The 25,542-nt window shown below is 34.1% G+C and overlaps 3 protein-coding genes and 1 long non-coding RNA gene across 15 annotated transcripts in view; 2 read left to right on the top strand and 2 right to left on the bottom strand.

The window, feature by feature from the left end:
- LOC118746035 (four and a half LIM domains protein 2-like) overlaps positions 1-9,301 on the top strand; it is a 109,715-nt gene extending 100,414 nt beyond the window's left edge. For both annotated transcript variants that reach the window (XM_036479760.1, XM_036479761.1), the window contains 3 exons: positions 5,366-5,535; positions 8,791-8,977; positions 9,043-9,301. In XM_036479760.1, the coding sequence (XP_036335653.1) occupies positions 5,366-5,535; positions 8,791-8,977; positions 9,043-9,200 (515 nt within the window). In that variant the 3' untranslated portion in view covers positions 9,201-9,301. The remainder of the gene's footprint in view (positions 1-5,365; positions 5,536-8,790; positions 8,978-9,042) is intronic.
- Positions 9,302-15,156: 5,855 nt separating this feature from the next.
- The window catches only part of LOC118746031 (eukaryotic translation initiation factor 4E1-like), a 17,193-nt gene continuing 6,807 nt past the window's right edge, over positions 15,157-25,542 (top strand). Inside the window, exons 1-7 of one of the 6 annotated variants that reach the window (XR_004993754.1) lie at positions 19,503-20,290; positions 20,375-20,607; positions 21,410-21,484; positions 21,544-21,643; positions 21,710-21,797; positions 21,868-22,084; positions 22,153-22,775. Coding sequence is in view for 5 of the 6 variants with exons in the window: in XM_036479754.1 (XP_036335647.1) it covers positions 20,231-20,290; positions 20,375-20,607; positions 21,410-21,484; positions 21,544-21,643; positions 21,710-21,797; positions 21,868-22,028 (717 nt within the window). In the remaining variant the exon portion in view is untranslated. Of the gene's footprint in view, positions 15,369-19,502; positions 20,291-20,374; positions 20,608-21,409; positions 21,485-21,543; positions 21,644-21,709; positions 21,798-21,867; positions 22,776-25,542 lie in introns of those variants that run through there. The other 5 variants (XM_036479754.1, XM_036479755.1, XM_036479752.1 and 2 more) reach the window with 5 other exon arrangements.
- On the bottom strand, positions 16,349-19,511 carry LOC118746033. 6 transcript variants are annotated; one of them, XR_004993756.1, is made up of 4 exons: positions 19,263-19,511; positions 17,204-17,580; positions 16,964-17,127; positions 16,349-16,909 (listed from the first exon to the last, which is right to left on the bottom strand). It is a non-coding gene; the product is annotated as an uncharacterized LOC118746033 (long non-coding RNA). The 6 variants fall into 6 exon arrangements; XR_004993759.1 differs by lacking the exon at positions 19,263-19,511 and adding an exon at positions 19,092-19,167; XR_004993757.1 differs by lacking the exon at positions 19,263-19,511 and adding an exon at positions 18,673-18,690.
- Positions 24,254-25,499, bottom strand: LOC118746030 (fas-associated death domain protein-like). The gene is made up of 2 exons (XM_036479749.1): positions 24,928-25,499; positions 24,254-24,865 (listed from the first exon to the last, which is right to left on the bottom strand). The coding sequence occupies exons 1-2, from the start codon at positions 25,201-25,203 to the stop codon at positions 24,371-24,373; spliced, it is 771 nt and encodes a 256-aa protein (XP_036335642.1). The 5' UTR covers positions 25,204-25,499; the 3' UTR covers positions 24,254-24,370.

Genomic DNA, 25,542 nt, shown 5'->3' with positions numbered 1-25,542 from the left:
AACTGGTCTTGCATTAATTAGTTCACTCGACCCAGATAGCACTGTATTTTATTTTTTATTTTTAGCTTTTAGTAGAATTTGCTATTGGATTACAAAGTAAGAATTCCAATCAGAGATACATCGCGAATATCGAAACTAGTTTTTGTGAAAATTGTAGATAGTGGGTATTGGTATTGAATATACATAAGTGCTCGATAATATAATTTGATGACAAGAACTTTTTAGATTTTTCGTGAAATCTTTAAAATTAAAAATAATCAAATTGTTAAGGGCAGGTTTCAACAGTTTTTGTCCATATTTTTTAATTATTTATTGGTATATATTTTTATATCCCAAAACTATTATTGATGTGAAAGTTTGTGAGTGAGTGTGCACAGCATCGCTTGGAAAAGAGGTTGATGAAAATGACAAAAAGTCCTTTACAACGTTAGCCTCTTATTGCCGTGATACCAGACTAAAACTTAAGAAAAGCGTTGGTGTTCATGGCATCACAAGGCAGATTTTTTTTATAAATAAAATTACATAGTTTTAAAAAATATTCTTTCCAAAAGATCACCTCAGCTTATAAAATAATTTAAGCTTAGGTTTGCATAAAATTATTTAAAAATTCTATCGACGGAATGAAAATAATGAGCTTTTTGGAGGTATCGGTTCAGCTCACGTAAATCTTATTATTTTGCTGAAATATTTTCTACAAGTTCCGCTACAACTATGGATCAAACAGCTCCAGCTAACGACAGATTTGTATGCCTTGGTGTTGAGACATACTTAATACGTATTTGAAACATTTTCTGTTGCTGTGCAGATAACAACAAAAGCCACTACGTCGTTTTTTAAGTATTCTTGCCCAGTTAACTATTTGGGCGATACAACGCCCACACAGACAATATATACATCATTGTATTATAGATACTCGTACATACATAGTCTCAAAAGAGAAAAACGGATGACTAATACTGCATATTGTGATAAATAATTATAATCATAACTAAAAACTTTCAGACCAAAAGTTGTTGAGCAAAACCGGAAAAAAAACGATCTCAGATGAGATCACTTCTAAGGTTTTTTAAATATGTGAATAAGCAGAATTTTAGGAAAAAAATATATACAACTTTCCCGTTTAAAATATGTACATGTGTACAAACATATAAGTACGTATCTAAATACACAAATATATACGAGTACATACATTTGGCTGCGATTATTAACTGAAAAATAATTTTTGTTGCGAGTTTTCTTCGCTGTTCATTAACCCCATCGCGTTGATTTATTTATGCACCTTTATATGAATATATGTATATACATGTGTACACATCTATGTAAGGACTTTGTACATACAGACATCAACTAAATCGTCTTGAAAGTTTTGCATAGCACTCGTGACACATTTTCGACTTTTCTCTGTAGTAAATTCTTGCACGAAAACTCAGAAAATTTCGTATACATTTTCGCTGAGAAAAATGCCGATGTTCATATGCTGTATGTACGTACATATATACATATGTATGTACATACCCATGTACATTAGGCTTATGAAAAAAATTAAGTTTTGGCGAAAGTTTGTTGCAAAAAGCTTGCGAATTACGAGAAAAAAAATTGTAGGCATACGATCAAAATTTTGTTTCTAACATTTCTTATTTTTTAATTTTTTTTTTGTTGTTTCGGTAAACATGGAATTTTCTATTTATCTATAAATTTACGGAATTTATGGAATTTTCATATCTTTCAAGTCAACCGAACGAAAAAAAAATTAAATTTTAAAAACCGGTTTTTGCGCACAGTCAAAATTCGCTTGACATGGAACTTTCCATATACATATACATATGTACATATCGCAAACCTATGTAAATCCAAAGTGCGATCAACTCAAAAAAAATATTTGGGCGATTTTTTTGGATAAATCAATTCATAGGACCGACATCCAGTTAATGGAAATATTTTTTTCTTCATGATTATATAAATTAACTTAAAAACTACTCTTATACTTGTTTTTGTATTAATTGCATGTGTATCTAACACTAGGTGTGCGATATGTATGTACGTATGCACCTTTTTCAGTACAAATATTTTCTTTCTCGAAGTTCCCTACGAGAACTTTTCATAGCAAATTTTAAAAAAAAAAACGACGCTTCACACATTTGCTAAGTGCTTGGCTGTAGAATAAATGGGAGATCTACATAAATTTCCAGAAATCGAAATACAAAATGATTGGAAGTGGAAATAATAAAACGAATATGATCCAAAACTAACAAGAACGTAGTATGGAACGATTTTCCGTCGTCCCTTGTCAAATTTGGTTTGGATACCACTTCGATTAGTGTGCATAACTATTGCAATAATGTGTAAAAAAAAAATTTTTTAAAATCACAATGGTAGCTCTGAGTATTGCGCAATATTTAAGTATAGTATTATGGGCTGCACTCTACAATAATTTAAGTTATGAATTTTTTTTACACCGAAGTTGAGTAAAATGAGTACATTACAAAATTAAAAATTTTTTTAATTTTTTTGAGTATGCAGTTTTGTAGCTCATTAAAATTTAGTACAACAAAGTGCAAGTTTTAACCGATTGATTTTCTTAGAAAACGGGTTTGCTCAATTTCTTCCATAAGAAAAAAGTGCAAAAAGCCGTCAGCATAAAAAATATTACAAATGAACACAATTTTGCAGTAGCTTAAAACTTCCATTTTATTATACAAAAATCTAAAAAAACATTTAAAAAAAATTTTAATTCGTAATGTACTCATTTTACTCAACTTCGGTGTAAAAAAAACTCATAACTCAAATTATTGTAGAGTGCACCCATAATACTATACTTAAATATTGCGCAATACTCAGAGCTACCATTGTGATTTTTGTTCAATTTTTTTATATTGTGAAAAATTTTTCAAGAAAAAAAATTAAAAATATTTCTTTTCATAGAGAATTTTGAAGTGGGTATTTTTTTCCAATTTTTTCCTTGTCCCGTTCTCGGGATATTTGGAAAACTATTAAATCGATTTGTTTTTTGTTTTTGTGCTGTAAAGTTTATAAAAATGTATTAATCAAGCTCAAATTTCACTTTTGTTTATTATTTATGTTTATGCATCAACCCTAAAAATTTGAAACAAATCAGACACATGAAGTGTGAACCCCGTCCGTTTTGGTATGGAACGCCCCATATACATAAAAACTTTCCACTTACATATGTATGTATGTATGTTTTTAGATCAACATGTTGCACCTAAACACCAAGTGACCTATTTTAATGCAAAGTGCAGACATTAGACTTAAACTTAATGGTAGCAACACAATCTAACTATACTATTTATTCAACGATCTTCCATCATCATTTATTTTATGTATGTTCTCCAATAAAATGGTTATTTCGTACATATGTACATATTTAGTTGTTTAAAAAAAGCTACTGATTAAGTTTTTATGAACTTGCTAAGTCATTTTATGTTATTTTTCATGTCTGAGTATGTACGGGTGAAAGATTACTATATGTGTTCAAACACTATTAATTTCTCGCAATTTTATTTAGCAAATTTGTTGACATTGTTATGGCACAGAAATATTAATGGTGTATTGTCATAAAATATAACATATGCACATATATTACACGCAAGTGCATTAACCCTGCGGTAGTTCTCGTCCTCGCTTCTCATTTTACTGCCAAAATATAGAAAGTAATGCCAATTTACCACTAGGCATTCAAATGGTAAAAATTACAAAAATTTTCTACCACAAATGTCATGTGGTAATAAACAAATTTTAAATAAAATTTTTTTTTCATATAAATCCGGCATAAAAATAAACATAAAATAAATGTATCTATGTAAAACTAAAATCAACTAAATAAATAAATTTTATAAAATCAAAATAAAATATATACTTTGTATAAATAAAATAAAATTAAAATTAAATACAAACAAAAAATTTACTGAAAATTTATGAAAAAATCAAATACAAATAAAAATAAAATAAAATAAAATAAAATAAAATAAAATAAAATAAAATAAAATAAAATAAAATAAAATAAAATAAAATAAAATAAAATAAAATAAAATAAAATAAAATAGAATAAAAAAAAATAAGAAATATGTGTATTAAAATAAAATAAAATAAAAAATATACATAATTAAACAAAAAAAATCACTATAATTAAAATAAAAAATATATATAAAATAGGAATAAAATAAAAAATATATTAAATTAAAATGTGAATAAAAATAAAAATATACTAGTTTTAAAATAAAACTAAAATAAAATGAGAATATTTAATTTAATGAAAACGAAAACGAAAAAAGAAAATTTAATAACACTAAAATAAAAAAAAAAATTAATTAAAATAAAAACATTTATTAAAATAAAAAATATATAAAAAATGTATTTAAATAAATTAGAATAAAGTAAAATCGATTAATATAAAATCCAAAGTACAAATAATTAATAAATAAATAAAATGAAAACGAAACAATATATAAATTTAATACGACGAATGCTAAAATAAAAATAAAATAATATTTAATTGAATAAAGTAGAATTAAATAAAAATAAAATGTAATAACTAACACTATAATAAAGATAAATGAAAAAATATGTATATATTTTTTTCCGTTGGCTATTAGGCCAACGGACACTTATTTATTGCAGAGTTACTTCGAGTACGATGTAGGCATGTACTTTGTATTATTACAACTCATTGATGATTATTGGTTATGTGTATACTGTGCCACCAGCACAATGTCAGTGGGCATAAAGGAAAGCAAACGAAAAATCACAAAAAAGACAAAAGACCTAAAAGGGTTGTAAGAGCCTTGGTTGCGTGTCAAAACCTTATAATTTTTTTTTTTGTTTAACCAAAATAGGAAAATAATGCTTAGCATACCTCAGTAACACAATCAAAATTCATATTGGCTGTAACCAACTGCAAATATTGGTTGCATGTTTGCATGTCTGCCCTTTAATGTGGTGACAAGTAGTTGGAGAAAGTAAAACTGAATTGGATATACATACTCGTATAAAATACATTTTAAGGCACCAAAAACAAAGCAATATCTACTATTTGCCATCACTACTGCCACTAAACAAAATCAAATAGAATTTAATGTTGACCTTCAATAGCAGTTACACAAAAAAAAAGATTATTTTTCATTCATTTCACCTGTCTGTGAGTGGTACGAGTTGTACGCTGTAGCGCCATTGAAAAGTATGCAATCAGATTTATTGAAAGGCGGGCGATAGAACAATTTTTTACTAAAATTTAACGAACCTCAATTTTTACATTATCAAACACTTGTTTTTAATAAAATCAATAAATAAAAATTTACATATAAAAATAAAGTTATTTATTTCTCTTCCTTTGTTCGTTTATTTGCAGGCACCAAAAAAATGGAATACAAGACACGTCAATGGCATGAGAACTGCTTCTGTTGTTGTGTCTGCAAAATGGCCATTGGCACTAAGTCGTTCATCCCTAGAGAGCAGGAGATCTATTGTGCTGGCTGTTATGAAGAGAAATTCGCTACTAGATGCATCAAGTGCAACAAGGTGAGAAGCCAATTTTTCTAAACGAATGCAAATTTTTCAAACTACATTTTTTTGGAAAGCTTTGTATCCAGCTCTTAAGAAAAATCTCAAAAAATAGTTTTTTGTTTCATTCTTTCTATAGCTTGAAAGAGTAGTTTGCGGCAGTGTTGGCAAAATTTTAATCTGATTACGGACTAAAAATTAACGATTAAAATGTTAATCGCGATTATTGATTAAAACTAATTAGTTGTAATCATGTACATATACGATTAATGACGTATACCGTACAAGGGTTTCGTAAGACATAGAAAATCCGCCTAATATAAGAGCGAATACCATGCGTGTGTTGTAATGCCTCATCTCCTTCGTGGCCATTTTAATGATTGGCCCTGCTTAAACCCGATGGACATTTTTGTTTAACTCATCTTCTTTAAATTATTTGTATTTCTTCACCATGACACGATTTTAGATACATATCGTTACCTTAATATAGAAAGGCCCTAACTCATATAGTCGCTGAAATGCAAAAAAGCCGTAACTGACTAAAATTGTTTATTGCTTAAACCGATGTGGGGACTTATATATCGATGAAATGCATCATAATCAATCAAAAGGGAATTTTGAATATTTACTTAGTTACGGCTTTTTGTATTTCAGCGACTGTATGAGTTAGGGTCTTTCTATATTAAGGTGACGATATGTAGATAGACATTAAAATTATATATCTATGCACCAGTGATGGAAAAGTAGGTACAATTGTACTTTTTTCAGCCCTTTTTTAATTTGAAAGTACATTCGGTACACATAGACCTTTTTCGGTACATTTTCAACTCTCTTCTTTTTTAGACATCGCCTACGTTTCTCTGTCATATGGGCAGACAATGATCAGAGATTTGTTAAGGTTCATTTAGAAGCCCCCTACTAAGCCTTAAGAAGCACCAGCGGACAAGAGTTAAGCTTCCTTCGATCCCTTACTGACAGTAAGCTGACTCCTAAACAGGTACCGAAAATAAAATTTATTTTTTTAACAGTCAAACTTGGTCAAATATTTTATAGCTTCGAAGTAATGGCTGTCAACAGTGCCATACCCCCCTTGTTTGTTGCTAAGAGGTAATTTTACTTCCTAGTTCTCCGCCAAACCAATTTCGTTTGATTCTTTCTTAAGATTGAATTGATCAAATCTAATTGCATTTAATGTGAAATAGGTCAAAACACATTTTTAAACATCGATTTATTTACATACATAAATTATATATTTAGTAGACCTCTCAGAAGCTAAATCAACATCTTGGCGGCATACGAAGATACCAAGCGAATGCGAGATCCTGGTTTAAATAGAGGCTTTGGGCGAACAAATGCTTCAGAAGCACTAAAATGATTCCCCTTGTCTAAATCTTTGTTTGGCCTCGAAAATTTCTTCCAGTTTTAACAGATCTCAACGTATTATAGAACGCAATCCCAAAATCATGCGTGGCATATTTTCGTCATATTTTCTTACTGTTGAACAGGTTTGACTAGATGTGAAATGTGTAACTAAATCTACATACAAATTTTTTAGGTAAATTTGTCTGCTGTTAGGTACAATTTTTTCCTCAAATTAAGTACAATTTGAAAATTGTATTTTCCATCCCTGCTATGCACCCCAAACTAGAGATTTATTATTTGATTTTAATATTTTTTCCCTCAGTGTAGTTGAATTTTCTTTTACCTACCAAGGCAATCACGTTTCTCAATGTACTCTAGGGCTAAGGATTATTTGATTTCACACAATGAGAGAGCCTTGGGGACCTCTTGACTATCACTTATGATTAGGATCCTTTCTCTGCAGGATATGACTTTGCTTTTTCAAATTCCTCACTAGAAAAATTTAGTCAAATTCGTTTGGCGGTCTCTTTAGTAGTTAGTTGGAGAGGTTCAAGTACGGAATAACATACTTAGAACGCTCTCGTCGAACACATGCCCCTCTCTCTCGTTATATGTATATACACGTATCCGTCATTGTAGCTTAGTGAGTGATTTCCCTCCCTGGCTCGAATGTCCTTGACCTACCGCCTGCTTTAGGTTATACAAGCATCTAAGGTTTTTGGGGCTGCAACGCCATGACTTGCCTGAGTTTGGTGTCCACGATTACTTCCAGATACTTCACCTCTCTGGGAACGATACTCGCGAATTCATCCGGAGTTATGTTCCTCCTGCCCGACAGAAATATTTTTTATGGTAAAAGGAATAAGGACTATTTTTGTGTGGCTTAAGTTCAGCACCAACTTCGCACACCATTCCTTAGTGAGTTGTAAGCCTCTTTATACTATATATGTATGTAATAGAATGCAATGATACTATGTACATACTTCACCCACTTCTAAGCTCCGTAGGAGAAGAGCTAGAACCCTTCTGTGCAGGTCGCGCTTTTTAGTCTTTAGTTGTGACATGCCCCCGACTAGTCCGGCTTCAGAAATTTTAGTTTCAAACAGCCATTACGCGGGTTTTTAACCTATCGTCCATAAACGAATAATACAGGGTCACATTTATATTCCCGCGAAAAGCATTTTTTAGATTTAAATCTATACTCTAGTTGGGTACCCAATACTTGTCCCAGATACTTTCCTTGTAAACTCGGCTACTTCCCTATTTCCCGGAATACCGCTATGCCCGGCACTAAGTATGTATTGGCGATTTGTTGGCAAAGAGTAGTATGTAAGTTTCTTTTACATTCCTGAAAACACGTCTCGAGTTAGTCGTAGCCATGGACTTTGGCGCTGCTTGAGTATCTGCAACGAATGCACACTTTTTTGCAACCATGAAAAAACTTCTCATAAAAAATCGTTTGTCATTCGGAGGCAGCGTGAAATTGTAGGTTCCTCCATTTTTTTTGCAATATCAATTGCCTCGCTTCTTTGCGAATTTGAGCCAGCTATTCACTGGCATGTGCAGACAAGTTTTTGGGAACTTTATCATGCCGTTGTGCTAACTGGCGCCTTTGTTTCACTGCCCCCACATGGGTGCCGAAACGAAGAATATTTTCACCTTAGCATTTTCATTCATGCGAAAAACACGCCCTAGCCATCGCAATCGCTAGACCATTCCGTATCCCCGTCGCCCACACACGAATTGGGCCATACTAGAACTGGCGTCGTATAGAAGTTCTCTCGAATACCACCACGATTTAATACAAAAGATCAGAGAGTAAATCAAATAAGTTGTTTTCACAAAATTTTATTAAAGTTATTTCTTCATGCATTCATAACAAACTTATATTTTTTTTAATTAATATTTCAGGTAATCACCTCAGGTGGTGTCACCTACAAGAACGAGCCATGGCATCGCGAATGCTTCACATGCACCCACTGCAATATCACATTGGCCGGACAACGCTTCACCAGTCGCGATGAGAAGCCCTACTGTGCCGATTGCTTTGGTGAATTATTTGCCAAACGTTGTACAGCATGTGAGAAACCCATTACAGGTAAGATCACTCACTATTTTCCAAAGCACTGCTTCAGTAAAATTTATATTTTTTATAATCGACAGGCATTGGCGGCACCCGATTCATCTCGTTCGAAGATCGCCATTGGCATCACGATTGTTTCGTGTGTGCCAGCTGCAAGACCAGTCTAGTCGGACGCGGTTTCATCACCGATGGACCCGATATCATTTGTCCCGAATGCGCCAAGCAGCGACTTATGTAAGAATGAGGACGTCAGCTATGTTGTATGTGAACCTAAGTGAACATGCATAGCACGTGGCATGATGCTCTCTATCAAGTTATTAAAAAAAAACAATGGAAAATTCAATTGAAAAATCAGAAAAAACGAAATATAATAAAGCTTACAGAAAAATTTATGTAATTTAAAAATTCAAAAAGATCAATGAAATATTGAAAAAATATATATTAATTAATAAATTTATATTAGACAACCTTATCAGCCTCGAAGCGAAAAGGCGTGGAACTCCTTTTGAGCAATAAAATATTCATATTCAGCAGTGAGAGAAAAAAAATTAAGTAAAATAATTTATGTAAAAGAATTGATTTATCTACTAGCTGTTAGTTTACTTAAATTTACAAAAAGCTATAATTGTTATAGATATCAGACACATAAGCTGAATTATACAATTTTCTAAAAATCTTATTAAAAATGTATTTGGCTTAAAACTATTTGCGTACTTAGGAAAAAAAATTGGATGTGGATACTCCGCGGTATGTATATGAAATTATTTTTGAGAGAAGCAATGAATGGGCATTTTAAAGTTAAGAAAAGTTACAAAACACAAACAGAAGCATGCAATTTTAAGATCATAAGAAACAAATTTAAAAAGTAATCGCCAAAATCTCCCTTAAATCTGTAACTATTTAGAAAGCTTCATATAATCACAGCAGATAAATGCTTACCACTAAGCCATTTTGTTTTTGTTATAAATACCTATGTACATGTTTAATTGCATGCAACATAAGAATGCCACAAAATAATCTACTTAATTTAAATGATTGCAAAGAGCCTTAAAACTTGAAAAAAAAAATAAAAATAATTAAAAAACAAAACTAGTATTTTTTTAAGCTTCTTCGAATTAAATTCAGACAAAAGCACAATTCTTAACCCTGGGTCTTAGCTATTATATTTAATTTAATAGGAACACAGCTCAATTTACGAATGATAATAATTTATTAATTTTCTGTTAAAATATATATGTAAATATATATGTATATATATTTGCATACAATTTTAATCCTAATTTATTTTGGTTTACTTACAAAAACATAATAATTGTTTGTTCATTTCTTTAAACATTAAAAAAAAAAAATATTTCTTTCTATCAACTATGCTTGTCAAAACAATCCTAACTAATTTAAATTAATTTAGTTTAGTAATAAATTTTGAAATTGTCATTCAAATGAATGTACTTACATATTTACATACACATGTGCATAATTACGTGGCCTGTGCCCTTAGCTTCCTATAATTATGTGCATACATACAGGCGAATGCATGTACGTATTTTACTGTAAGATGTGAGTAGATTCTATAACAACAATTGATTGTAAATGCTGAAATAAATCAAAATACTGCGAAACCAATTTTGATGTAATATTAAAATATTAAAAATGAAATAAAGAAATAAACAGTAAAAATGGAACTGTACTTTTTTTCGGAGCTTAGCAGTGAAGCAGAGCACAGGAACCAAAAGCAATTGCATATATACATACATAATTTAAGTTGGAGTGCTGCTTACCGACCTTCTTAACCCGAGTCTGCCCAATACCTTTTGGGAATAAAATTCAAAAAGTCGGAGAAAAGCATTCAAATTTTTATTTTATAAAATATGTTTGGTTGTTGTTGCTGATTCAAATTAAAACAACAACAACAAACAAACAAGCAATTCTTAAGCAAAAAACACAACCGACTTCAATTCTCATAGGAGTTTAGGAGTACCGTTAATTTTTTCATGATCCAAAGTTCGGATGTAAACCAAATTAGTATGGGACCACCTGTGAGACACTACCTTCCCTTTTCCAAATCGGATGACGTAGTCCAAAGTTATGCGGTAACATATGTACATACATAAATAAAAAAATATTCCGATGAATTGATAACCTTCTCTTTTTTTTTAGGTCGGTTAAAAATTCATTCATTAAAAATTTTATACATCTTTTACTTTTACCCATCGTACAATTCCATAAGTAACGTAACTCTTCTTCTTACCGTCTTTTTTTCTGACAGGCTGTAGGTGTGCGTTTGGCAGACTGTAGGTGTGTTTTTGGTTGGCGTTTGGTGTTTTTAATTAAGTGTGTTAGTGTATTTTGAATAAATATCAAAAAACAGGTGATCTCAGCTGTAAGCATTTTTTTGGCAATCAGCTGAGATTGTTTTAACTTAATAAGTGTTCGCACGAAGCGATTTTGCTTTCAACTTTTGCGTTCAACTCACGCAGGGTTGCACGAAAAAAAAGTTGAATGAATAAGGGCGGTATTATCACTTGTGAAAGAAATGAATTTGGCGAAGCGAACGGTTTGACGAAGCGAATGGGTTGAAGGACGCAACTTAAATATGCATTAAGAGTGTTCGCTTTTACCAGCTTGTGCAAGTTCTTTGCGTCGCGAACACTTTTAATACCTTCTCAGCCTTTTAATTCGCTTCGCCAAACCGTTCGCTTCGCCAAAATCATTCGCTTCGCAAGTGATAATACCACCCTATATGTTGGCTGGCGACCAACTTTGTAAAGGCGATTAGTTGAAAGGCCGTTCAAACAAAAGTAGAATGCAAAGTTTAACAATGCAAACGCCTTTTTATGGCGAATATTTTGATATTTTTAGCCATTCATTTTTTTTTCGTGAACCCCCGGGGTGGATTTAACGCAAAAGTTGAACGCAAAATCGCCTAGTGCGAACGGCCTTTTAGGAAACCGTACGATGCTTTTACCATTGAACAAACAGCTAGGTAGGGGGAAAATAGGACATTTTCAACTCCAAAAGCTTTACGACAGGCATGCCCAACGCCGGCAGAACTCCATAAGCAAGTGCCCTGCGCTAGCAGAACTCAATAGGCAAATGCCCTGCGCTGGGCATGGCTGCTTTAAGGCCCGTCAGAATGGGTACTTATTCGTCAATAACGGAAAAGTATACGAAGGAAGTGGCGTAGGTACCGTAGAGATACGCCACAATGAAGGTGTTGCGTCTGCAAACAAAAGTCAGCTGTTCCTTATGGCCGCGTACTTGGGATCTACACAAGTCAATTTTTCAGATACAATAGCAAAACATTCACATTTTTTTTACTAATATCTTCCCACTTCTCTTGATGTCTTCATCACTGTCTCTGGCTTTTCGAAGACAGTTTGTTGTCTGTATGCCTTCTTTACTCAAACAATGGCTGCATTTCTTTATTCATTCTGAACGTTTGGAATAAACTTTTTTGTTTATTTATTCTTTAGAACGTTCCTGATGATATGTTGACGTATATTTCAAACGCATTCTGTTTATTCCGGCTGTGAAATGGGATTATCCGGAATGTATAAAGAAATGCAGCCAATGTGTAAATTATGTGCATATTCTCATTGGTCTTGTCATGTGTAAACGCGGGGCTATACAACTGTCAGCAGTGACGGACTAACGGCGCGTTTACATTGGACAATGCTGTCAAGACAATGAAGATATACGTATTAGTTGTCAAAAACGCATGCATGGAAAAGTATGCATGTATTAGTGAAAAAGTGTACATGAGTTGCTATTGTCATAACAGTATTGTCCGGTGTAAACCCTAAAGCTGAAATTAGTCAAGAACGTAAACCTACCGGTACGTAAACCCGAGTCAGCTGACACGATCAGTCTTACCAAAGCGCCATGTAAATGAAAACTCAACATCGCAGAATTTTTCTGTAGTTGTAGCCCGTAGCGCAGAAATCTGCGGAATTTAGATTTTTCCGTGTCACTTGATTTCTCCTTCTTTAGATGGTTGCCACTTCGTCAGTTTTGCAGATGGTAAAAAAGTTATAAGTTCCTATTCTAAATATGTTTAAAATATTTGAAATTTACTATTAAATAAGGTTTTTGTTGAAAACTAAGTAGTTTATATTTAGCTACAATCTATTATAGCACGAAAAATTGTGGTTGAAAGGGTAAGTTTATGAAAAGGCATTGAAGAGTGGCAACAGTGTAGTAAGCAACACTGAGGGCTCCAGTAATCGACAAAATTCTGCGTTTACAGACTGCGTTTAAGTATACGTTCTGCGTTCTCGACTAATTTCAGCTTAAGTTAGGTGCGTCAAAAGTTCACTGTTGGCCAACGTTCGTTGGGTCCGTCGACGCAAGGGTTGCCAATCTGACGCTCTCTATGCAAACACACACAAGTTTTGTTCCACACGCTTTCCGGGCTGCTCCGGTAATTAGAGCGTAAAAATAAGTTACTCTCTCAAAAGTGTCAAAAATATGTCAACACGTGCCAAAAGTGCCTAGAGCGTGAGGAACGCAAAAAACCCCGGGTTGTTTTCGTGCACAAAGAAGAAGGGAGGACCAAAGAGCAAACGAGAATAAAAACGATAGCAAATTAGAAAACGTAAACATCCACTGAGAAATCGGCTGTTGGAGTACAACTCCACAACAAGCTTTTTCATCTGTTTCATTTTTATTCTCTAAGTTCTACGTTCCGTTAAGTTAAGTTAAGTTGCTATAGTCAGGGTTTTACAGATTTCCACAGTTTATGCCGCCAAAGCAAAAACAAAATACATGTAAATCTTTATTTTTGTACTCCTGCTATCACCTTATATTAGGTTCTTTCCCGTACAACCCGGATCCGGTAATTAGAGAATAACCGAAAAATTTGCTCTCAAACATGGAATAATGTTCAGAAGAACGCGAATGGAAGAAAAAAAAACTTCGTGCCCAGAATTTAAGAAATAGCGGTTCTTGTTATCGATACTTCAATGCCAACACTTACAAATTGAATTTTGATTTCAATGGGCGCGTTCATAAGACGTAGCTGTTGCTCAACCGTTGGCTATTTGTCCTAGAAACGCACTGTTTAGTAGTTCCGCTCAGCTCAACAGTGGGCAACTTTCCGCAATTCTTTTTCATTGGAAAATTTTTACGCTACCTGAAGTCAACGTGTTGGGCTTAGCCTAAACAGTTTATCGAAAAGACTTACGTCGCTAATATTAAACTTAACGCCGCTTTGTTAGGTGGCTGTTGTAAACAAATTTATTCAATTTTATATTACTGATGTGATAAGTAACTAGAATATTTTATAATAATACTACGTTTTTAATAAATGTTTTTTAAGATGTTTTCTATAACACTATTTAATTCATTATAACACTGAGCAATTTTTTCAACACGGCGGTAGCTCATCGCTGAATTCTAAATACTTTCGGCACAACTATCTATATTTACTGCAATTTCATTTGTTTCATTTAACAGCTGTTTAGTTGGCAGCATTTTCATCAAGCCGTTTCTAAGACGTAATTGTTGGGTTCAACAGTTGCCAACAGTTTCGTAGCAGATGAACTAAACACCTAGGTCTTATGAACGCGCCCATTAATAAAAAAAGTAAATAAAGATGGCAAATACATTTAATCACAAAACAGCTGATATGCACTTTGACACTTTATCAATTTTACCAGGAGAAAAAGTCCGGGCTGTTTCGGGCAGGAAGAAGAAGACACATACGATCCAATACGTTCCAATTTTCGCTCTTTGTTACCAATTTTTTGAGTACGGAAATGATTTCTGGGCTTTTTTGGGCACCACGAGATCCCGCGTTGCGTTTGGGAAAGAACCTACTGTGTCGTTATAACGCTCTTTGTGAGGGTAGTTCTCTCAATTTTCCCATTCTTCTTCTTAATATATCTGGTATCTTCTTATTATTATCTGTTAGAAAAGAAAATATACAAAGCCAAAAATTCGCCTTGAAATGAACCAAAATTAAGCAAAGATCACGTAATTTGTTGGGTACAAAGAAAAATAAAATAATAACTGTTCGGCTTATGTTTGTGCTAACCGATTCAAAATACGCGCGTGAATTTCAAAAAACGGCATTGCTTTCGAATCTTATAATATAACATTGCTTTGCGAACGCATTGCGTTGGCACCCTGCAATCCCTGCAAACTTCGCTGTACGAGACAACCGACATATCACTGAAATTTCAACTTTTTCTGTCCCTCTTTCTCTGCCAGCAAGAATCGTCCAACACAATTCGCAGTGCAGGAAAATACTTGAATTCGGAGTAAAATTGCAAATAAAAAATAAGTTTGGAATATACGTGTTTATTTTTTATGCAATAAAAAATATCAGGTGCATTATTTAAACAGAATATATTCGAACTCGATATAAATACGAGCAAACACAATGGTATTATCCGAAAATGAAAAGGTGAGTGATATCCGGACATGACAGCATGCGCCGGATTTAACAAGGCACACGATATATTAAATTGTTTTTTTCTTTTACCTGGTATCTTGTTAATTGACGCGGCTATGAATGGCTGTGTTAAATACTGTATAAATTGTCACATAATAGGCAAGTGCATTGCATTTGATAAGATTTTGCCTCGTGCCACGCCGCCTACAGATCTAATTGGAAATAAGATCTCATGCACCAGTTAGATAGTTCTGTGTATGTGGAATGTACATATGCACATACGCATGTTTATGACCTCAGTTGGCCTAAACATGCATATATAGCTCTAAAAAATAGTTTTCGTATACATATATATGTGTTCAAAAATATTTGGCTTGCTTCACTATTATTGCGCCATGGACTTCCACTATCAATCAAGGTCACAATGTGGAAATAAGGTAAATATGTTCTGTTATTGTACGAGCTATTCTACCTTACCGTGGCAAACTGCATTTTTATCAGCCATTGTCAATATTCTACTTCAGATAAAATGACCGAAGGATTATCTACCTTAACATTTTCTTTTACAATAAAGTGCCTAGTATATACTATGAAAGAATGTCACATAGTGGGCAAAGTATCAATAACTCCAAAGAGAATATGCATATCTGTGTTCGTATGTCGGGAAGCTGGCTTTAGTATAATGCAACATTCCTTTTATTCTTTAGACGACAAGGATTTCTTGCTCGTTTATTTGCCAAAAGTTCTTCAACGTCTCGGCGCCAGAAAGCCATTCGCAATCGTATGCTGCGGATGTCGCATTATATTAAAGCGAGCCTTTCGACATAAGCTACTGTTCCATATGAACACGGATATGTATGTACGTAAAATAATTTTATCGTTTTGTGTTCATACTGATACTTAAGTTTAAATTAATGCATATAAATCTGAAAAATTCGTGTCAGTAGTCATTACTCTCCTCCAGATCATTTGTATTTGAAAGGCATTTACAATTACCATTTCTAATCATTAAATATATCCAGTTTAGAACATTAAGGTTTTCCTGGAAAATATGTGATTCTATATTAGCCATAGTCAACCTCACAGGGCCTTTGTCACTTGCCAGCTTCTTCTTCCGTCTCTGTGAGTTTGAGCCCAAAGAACCGTGCTGCAATTATAGATGCAGATCATAAGGCTTCTGATATCATAAACATAGAGTTAAAGGAGCACGCGATGAGCTGGATAGTGCTTAAGGCATTTGTTTGCTCTTTTAATAAGAACAACCTTGTTTCTCGTTCGAATTTTTTTACGGGGAGTGCCGTTAAAGAAGATGCTATGAACCGCCTCTTCAAACATTAGCTGCAAAAATGTTGGCGCCATGGACTTCCACGTTAAGATTTAGCCTGATATTAGCCATGTGGTGAAAACTTTGGAAATGTACATACATACATATGTGCATATATCGCCGGCGAATCGTCACAGTGACCCAGTCCAAAGATAGATGGTTCTGCATTACCTCGTCACCATATCATAGGTTTTGTTGTGATGGTCCGTGACTGATATGTAACCATTGCCTAAAATTATTTATATATGTTGAGACAGCATTTTAATTATAAATTTGCAGTTACCTTTGTAGCTTCTAAAATTTTTCTTTAGAAACCTGGGCATTTGTTTAATTTGCGTTGGCAGACATTTAAAATGTAAAAATAAACCAGAATTTGTATAGTTATAAACATTTATTGTAGTCGCTATCTTTCCATAATATACTCCCTGTTGATTTATCAGTCGATTACTGATAAAGAGAAAATAATAAAAAAATATTTTGGTCACAAAGTTTCTCAAAGAGCACAAAGAGTGGCATGACTCACGTGTACATATGTATGTATATGCTCTTTTTGACCTCCAAGAGTGTGTTTGACTTCTTCTCAATACACTTCCCCTTCTTCCTCATGCAATACCCATTTACTTAAGTCCATCAACGCTGGTTCTTACCTTCCATGGAGTGCCAAAGGAAGTCTCCGCTGAAGCAGCCTTCGCTTTCTTTTTTTCCCGTTACTTTGTTCCCCGATTCCAGTGTGTGTGAATCATATGGGTCGAAACAATTTCTTTGTACGAGTATACTGCACGTCCAGCGTGTGTTTGTTTTTCTTTTGTACGAGTTGCTTCGCTTGACCATCCGTTTGCTATGAGAGTACGTCGCACTTTGGACGTATGAACGTAAAGAAAAGATCTAAAAGAATTGGTGCTAAAAGAAACAGTACCAAGTAAAGAGTATTATAAAGATCCGAAAAATAAAATTACAAACAAGTTTAGCAGAGCGGGTATTATTAGGGGCAGTGGCGTGTAGAGTGTAATGTATAAATTGAGTACTAGTATGCAGGCATGTGTGTACATAATATGAATGTGTAAATATGTACTCATATACATACATACATATTGCAGCGCAGCAGTACATATAATGTGTGTAATATTTATTAAAATAAATATTATTAATAGCATAAGAGAAAAACAGTATCTGATAGAATACAGTTAACCGCCCAGACTTTCAATTCCTTCATCACACAGATTATCGACTCTGCCTAGTATGATTACGGTTTTAGTTTACTTGACTTGTTTTAGTACATACATACTTAGTTGACGTTATAACTATGTACATATACATATTGTGTACACATATGCACATACTAAGTGCATATGCATCGTGCTTTGATTGGCTTAATTAGTATTGCTGTTAAGGAAACTTTTTAATAATATGTATATACATAAATATGTATGTATGTAAGGATATACATACATACAGACATACATACCCTGCAAACCAAAGTTCCCGAAATCTTAAGGAAATCGTTAGGAGTATCTCATTTCTGTAAATATTTTTTTACGAATCTTCAAAGAAAATTATATGAAGGGGATGACACGAACTCGTAAAGAAATTTCTGTACGAAAAATAAAGAAAATTCTGGAAAAATTCTGAAAGATATTCTTCACATAGCAGCATTATTTTCGTTGCTTCACAGATTTTCTTCCGAAATTTCGTACAAGAATGGAAGTGTGCGTAATTTATTTCATTTTAGAAAATTCGGCAAAAAATCGAATTAAATCTTAACGAATTCTTTAAAATTTCTTTACAATGCAGAATACTCTGAAAAAATGGTTTGCAGGGTATATAAATATTTATAAAACTGTTAAAAACCTTTACATATGTTTCCCGGGTTCCTTTATCAACAGTTAGAAATTCTTAAAGGAATTTTTTTCATTCCTCTGATATTAAAAAAGGTTCTAGAATAATATTCAGTACTCATTCCTTCCACTTCATTCAATGTACAAACATATTTACTACTTATTTTCCCTATTAGCAGGTTTGGATGGAGTTTGTGTTGAATTTGCGATCCTTTCTGGCATCGCTTTAGTAACGTAGAACCGATCACCGAAGGATCGAAAAATACTTTGTATAATCACAAAGCGCCTGATCTGTATTTACATACATACCCACACTCGCTCCAAATCGAAAGCTAAACGATCGTCTACTCTTTATAAGAACGTCACCGAGGAATATAGGTACATAAAAATATCTCGTTCCAATTTTGGATTGGACTACTGTGCATCGTTTTGGCAGCCAAATATGTACATACATACATATGTATTTATGAAGACATGCACAGTCAGTAAGACGATATCGCCGCAAAATCGAGAACAAAAAATATCATACAAATCGCGTTGCGATCTCTGGAGCTTAGCTTTCTGATATTTGACTACCTGACTGTTTGCCAGCTAGCTTGCTCTATTGTCCGACTGAACTCTCCCTCTCTATGCATAGATATGTATTCCCTCCCTGCCTAACTAGCAGTCTACGTTCAGGCAGGTTTGGCTCTTCGTGCTATATACTTATGTATATAATATACATATAAACTTCATATATGTAAGTACATTTGTATGGTATTTGACTGCTTGCTCATTGTTTAGTTGCCGTCGCGCCGGCCCGTTTTAATCACTTTACTCTGCGCTCACTGCGCATACAGTACTCGGTGTTCACTGTTCGTTGTCGTTGGAAGAAAAACACTTTTTCGAAAGCATCAAGTTTGCCTTGTATTTATGTGTTCAAATGTGAAAAAAATTATTAAAAAATCTTCTATTGGACTTTTAATTAAAAATTTCGTTTCACTTCAGTTTGTTTCGTTCACAAAAATTTTCTCTCAAAACAAAAAATAAAACAACTTGATTTGGAAATTGCAAAAACCCCGATTAAATAAAATTCGTGAAAGCCAAGAACCGATTTCGTAGCCGAATTGCTATTGCAAAGCATAAGAAGGAAAACACAACAACAACAAAAAATACAGCGATATTATATTTATACGTTACCAAAAGAAAAAATAGAACACTGCTGTCGCACAACTCAGTGAAGAGCCACGCGAGGCCATCGAAGTAGTTAAGCAGCAATATCAGCAACGCCTGTCACAAAACATACAATATAGTAGTGGACCGCCAATATACAAAGTATACTGAAGCATCTGCTGCTTATAAGTCAGCCAGTGATCGAGTAATAAATCTTGCTACACGCCAATACTAAGTAAAAAGGCCAGTGAAACCAATTACAGCTAGAAAGCAGAAGCACAAGAGACACAGTCTCAGCTCCGATTGGAAGCTGAGAAGTAGAATTGTAGGAGTGAGCACTGCTGGTGGTGAGACTTTGCGATTTGCGTCTCTCGGCCTGCAACAAAAGACAACAACTGTTTCTTGCTTTTGCAATCACTTACAGTATTCGCGTATCGTTCAGCACACTTTCGCTTTTAGCAGCTACTTCAGGCATTTGTCATACACCGCCCCTCCCTCAAGTTGAAAAAGCCCCAACAAATAGTTGTTTGCTACTGTGCATTTGATTGATTGATATTCGTGGCATGATGTTTCAGAGCGACTTTCATAGGAAGAAAAATTTCGCAAATCCTAATTTGTTCAATGTAATTAAATTATTTTTCCCTTTTTTGTTTTAGTTAAAAATTGCAAATAAATTTTAACTTCAAGCTTTGTCATGTTATTTGCAGAATTCCACAACTGCGGAGAACGCTGCGCCTGTTGCTCAGCCAACACCCGCTAGTGGTCGTCCAGATGCGAAGGAGGAAATCAAAGAGCAAGAAGAAGTGCGTACGGAACACCTCTTCAAACACCCTCTGCAAAATACCTGGACTTTGTGGTACTTGGAAAACGATCGCTCGAAGTCATGGGAAGACATGCAAAACGAAATCACCAGCTTCGATACAGTTGAAGACTTTTGGAGGTGAGTAATGCCAATTAAATACAATGCAAGATAGATACATTTCTTTATTTAATTATAATTTATATATTGTGTTATAATTTCAAAGTAACCACTATATCATACAAATTTTAAGCTGTATAACAACAAAAGGTATTGCCGGGTGAAACTCCTTTGCCATTAGGTATACTTTAGCTTAATTAGCTGCAACGAGGACACTGCGATTGACCATTTAATCTGTTAACAATGGCGCTTGAAACATTCTGAATGCTTGGTTAAGTTACTTCACCTATTAGTTCAAGAACAGCAATCGACCTCCGTTAGTGTTAATCATGGAAAAATTTTCGATGGAAACCATCTTTTTTAGATTAGTTTAGAAAACAAAACTGTGTTATTACCGCTTTTATTTTTACATTCTTAAAATTGGCTTATTTTTTGCCAATTTCTTTGACATACATAGTATTTAAATTTTGTTAAATAATAAACCATTGGGGAACTTTTTCGACTTTCTTCACCAAACCTAAGCAACTTGCCTCATATGCAAATCCTCTTATAAATAAAAATTCTAAATTCAAATAAATTGCTGGCCAAATATCACACTGTCAAAATATACAAAAGAAAAGTAATGGATGTTTCTCGGCACCTTAGTCTCTAATTCTGTTAATGCCCTCATCATAGTCGCATTTTATAGAACTTATCGCTATAAGAAACTTGACGTTGCCCCATATTAAATATCTTATGTCTCATACCTAAACCCAATCCCAAAGTCCGAATAAATAAATCTACAAATTACTAAATTAAATAAACATCTTTCTTTAATTTTCAGTCTCTACAATCACATCAAACCTCCATCTGATATCAAAATAGGCAGCGATTACTCTTTATTTAAGAAAGGCATCAGGTATACAGCGTCTGATTTCATATAAAACTAGATGTGCAAACATTTATTTCGTTTTTCAGACCAATGTGGGAGGATGCGGGCAACAAACAAGGTGGCCGCTGGGTTATTACACTGAATAAGAGTTCTAAGGCAGATTTGGATAATTTGTGGCTTGATGTTGTAAGTACATATTGTAATTTATGCAATCGATAATATCGTATACTACATACACTACTTCATTTTTAGTTGCTTTGCTTGATTGGTGAAGCGTTTGACCATTCTGATGAGATTTGCGGTGCTGTTGTAAACATACGTGGCAAGAATAATAAAATTTGTAAGCTTAACTATTTCTCATTACGAACCTTTGATATATTTATTGTACTTTTTATTTTAACCATATTTAGCTATTTGGACAGCTAATGGCAATAACGAAGAAGCAGCATTGGAAATTGGGAATAAACTGAGAGAAGCCTTGCGTTTGGGCCGTCAAAATTTGAATTATCAGCTACATAAGGACACAATGGTTAAACAGGGTTCGAGTGTAAAATCAATTTATACTCTCTAAAAACTACATACGTTTACTACCCCTCACACATTCATATACATGAACGCTGAAAACCCGTTAGTTAATCGAGTCAAGAAAATATTTAATATACTAATCGTGCGAATCAATAACAATTAATTTAAAGAATCGAAGAACTACAAAAGAAAATTACACAACTAAAATCCACACAACCAAGCCAACCATTGCAAGTAGTCATCGACGTTGGTTATTCAGATATTGAATCGCAGAGTTGGCGCTTCAAAAGCCTATTTCATGGTAGCTGAATATGCAAGAAGGAATTAACGGAATTAAAACCCGCACACCATAAACAAACACCCAAATAATACACCAACACAAATTATACAAGAAAACTTTGTTAAATGAAGATACAAATTTGTTTTACTATAGGAGAGATGGAAGCAGTGGTAGACACAAATGCAAATACAACGCCTATTCCAGGCAAATTAGTGACGATGAAATCTAAAACGCTATTATAAAATTGAAGGAAAATATATTTAATATTGATGATAGGGAGAAGTGATGAAACTGCAAAGCAGGTCTTTCAGCCACAATTATAATCGTAGATATGCATAAAAGCCAAAGGAGCTTGCTTTAAAAACTTGAAGCTTTTCGGGACTGACGGCTTTCATTGTCACTATTTGCTGGGTATGACTTAGTTCGCTTACAATTGTAGTCGTTATCCAATCCTGTGCGTGTTTTAATGTAAACGAATATGGAATTAAATCTAATAAATTTAATAAAACATAATTTATGCAAGTTTTTTAAATGGATATTTTTGCACCAAACGAAATATTTATATCTTTTAGTTGCGGAGCCCACGGTGGTTAATCGGGATCTACTCGAGCGCTGTGGGGACCTATTGGATTTTGAAGATTAAGGGCCGGTTGGTCAATGTCTGATTAACACAAATCGGATCTGATGTACTGGTGATAACCAGAAATTGAACAACCAGCCCTAAATGAACGAAAGAAAAGGTACGTGATGTATTCTTTCAGCGGTGGTTGATCTACAGACGTTCAAAATTGTATAAACAGTCCCATCGAAATACTCTGCCGGTTAGTATAATGGTTGTATGTGGGTGGGAGTACACAATTTACTCAAGCGCGTCATATATTCACAAGGGATGTTAAAAAAGCCCGAATGAAGCTTCCATTGAATAATCTGACGATTCAGATGTGACGCAACCCGACACATCTCTCGATGCCGTGGTCGCGCTGTTCCATAATCTGACGTTTATGTGGAGAGATTTTCTTAATCTGACGGTAAAATATTTTTTTTTCGTATTTAAGGTGTGTAGTCAACCAAACATATAAGCACATATTATTTTAGTTTTTAATTTAATTCGTGGTACTATTATCATGTGACAAATATGAACGGAAGACAGCTGTACAATTTTAAAAAGCAACACGATTTATGCTTGTAGGAGCCGGCAGATTATATACGTAATTCCCGTTGTCTTTTAACATTTTTTTTTGCAAGCTTGCGACCCTTCGACTCCTTTGCATCTTTTCGGCATGTAATTAAACCACCATACCTTGATTCGACGCACTCGAGTAAGTTTGACAAAAATTTTCTTTACTATTATGTGCGGCTGCCCTACATGGGCGGCCCTAGATACATATGTACATATGTATGTAGGGGGCTGCTTTCTTAAACGAACTTATGCAAAGCATTAGTCTCTTTTATTTCTAAATAATGACGGAAATATCCGCCCACATATAATACTTCCACTCCTTAGGTTTGGACTGATGCTGTGCATCATACGGTGTTCGCATGAGGCGATTTTACAGGCAACTTTTAGTTGAAAGCAAAAATCGCCTGGTGTTAACGACTTTTCAACTAATCATTTCCAATGAAGTTGGCGTGCAGCCAACTTTTGATTGAACTAATCGCCTCTAAAATTGCCTCATGCGAACATCGTATTAGTGCGTTTAAGAATAAGGTTGTCCTCAACAGGCTCCAAATCACTTACTATTCCCTTGTCATCAATGGAAAATTCACTACTTCGCGAATTGTATGTATATTTTACAGAGAGAAAGGCAAATGCTTAAAAGGCTATTCTTTGTATTGATGTTAATATTTTTTAAAGGCTTCGAAGTTTGGTAGAGTCGGTGACGATATGTACTGCCTGCTATGAAAAGATATCGTTACAATTAAAACGTTAACACTTTATAAATCCATCATTCATGAACTACAAAAAGCGTGTTAAGCCAAATAAACTAAGGTCGCCCTATTTTATGTAAGCCCACAAATATTTAACGTTTTCGCCGCAGTACATTTTATTTACGTTGATCACTTTAACGGTTAAATACAAATAAATGCTCTTCAAAATATCACGAATATCAGTGAGATATGATATCATCGATTTTACGACGTAAATCTTTGCGACGAGCGCGTTCCAAAGCCTCTTTTATAGTACGTAAATGCATTTTGGGATCATTACAATCATCCTCTTCGTATATTTTCAATACTTTGTAAACCCGTGTACTCAACTCACGAGGGCATTGCAATTCGATTTCGTCCATTGTGCCTTCACGTATTCCTAATTCGCGGCCGAATATACGCCAGTGGGTACCTAAGTGTTGCGAAAGCATCTTATAGATTGCGGCACGTTTCTGTTCAGTTACCACAAATGGATAATTGTTTGAAATGGGAAAACTTTTGGTACTTGAGTTAGGGCAGACGGATGTTTGAACTGAAGCTGGACGTCGCGAGTTATCCCGACAAATATTTGCGTTCATCGTTGCTGTGGTTTGACCGTTTATAGATAGTTTATGTGACAATTCATCTGCAATATGTAAATCATGGTATTGATTGGTGCCTTCTGCCTTGAGCGCCTGAAATCATAAATATGTAAGTACAAAATAACCCCCCTAAATTTTATATCTTATAAACATACGCTTGGCGCAGGGCTGTAAGTTTGGATTGCCTCGTCGAGTTTCTTACTGCCTAAAAGATGCAGGGGCTCAACCTTTTCTTCGGAAATTACATCTCGACGCTCTAAACAGTCTATTAGATCACCCATGGTACGTATACATTCGTAGCGACGTGGGGAACCAATGTCGTTTATAAACATAGATTTTACCTCGTTGATGGAATCTGGCGTCCATGGTTCATGCAGCGCTATTTCTTTGAGAACATCATAAGACCAATGCTTGGCATTTATATCTTCCATTATGTTGCTTTCTCGGAAGATGTCAAGGTATAATTTTTTATATCAAATGCAATAAGGAACTAAGGCGTTTGTTGATAAACATCAACTATGTACATACATATGTATGTTGACGGCAAAATGATTAGGAACCCGATATCCGTTATCAGTTGAAAGGTCTATGTGTAATCACGCATGCATTTGGTTCGTTGAAAGGAATATGGTAAAGATTATGATTTTATATTGATAATCACAACCAAATATCACTTTTAGACCACAAATATAGGTTTTGTATATCCTATCGGCATCAAATCTGTGAAATCAACTATTGCCAAAACAGCTGTTTCCAAATATTTTTTTTTT

Source organism: Rhagoletis pomonella, unplaced genomic scaffold, assembly GCF_013731165.1.
Source record: "Rhagoletis pomonella isolate Grant_MI unplaced genomic scaffold, Rhpom_1.0 Rhpom_scaffold_00010, whole genome shotgun sequence".
NCBI lineage: Eukaryota > Metazoa > Arthropoda > Insecta > Diptera > Tephritidae > Rhagoletis > Rhagoletis pomonella.
This window is presented reverse-complemented; position numbering and strand designations above follow the sequence as displayed.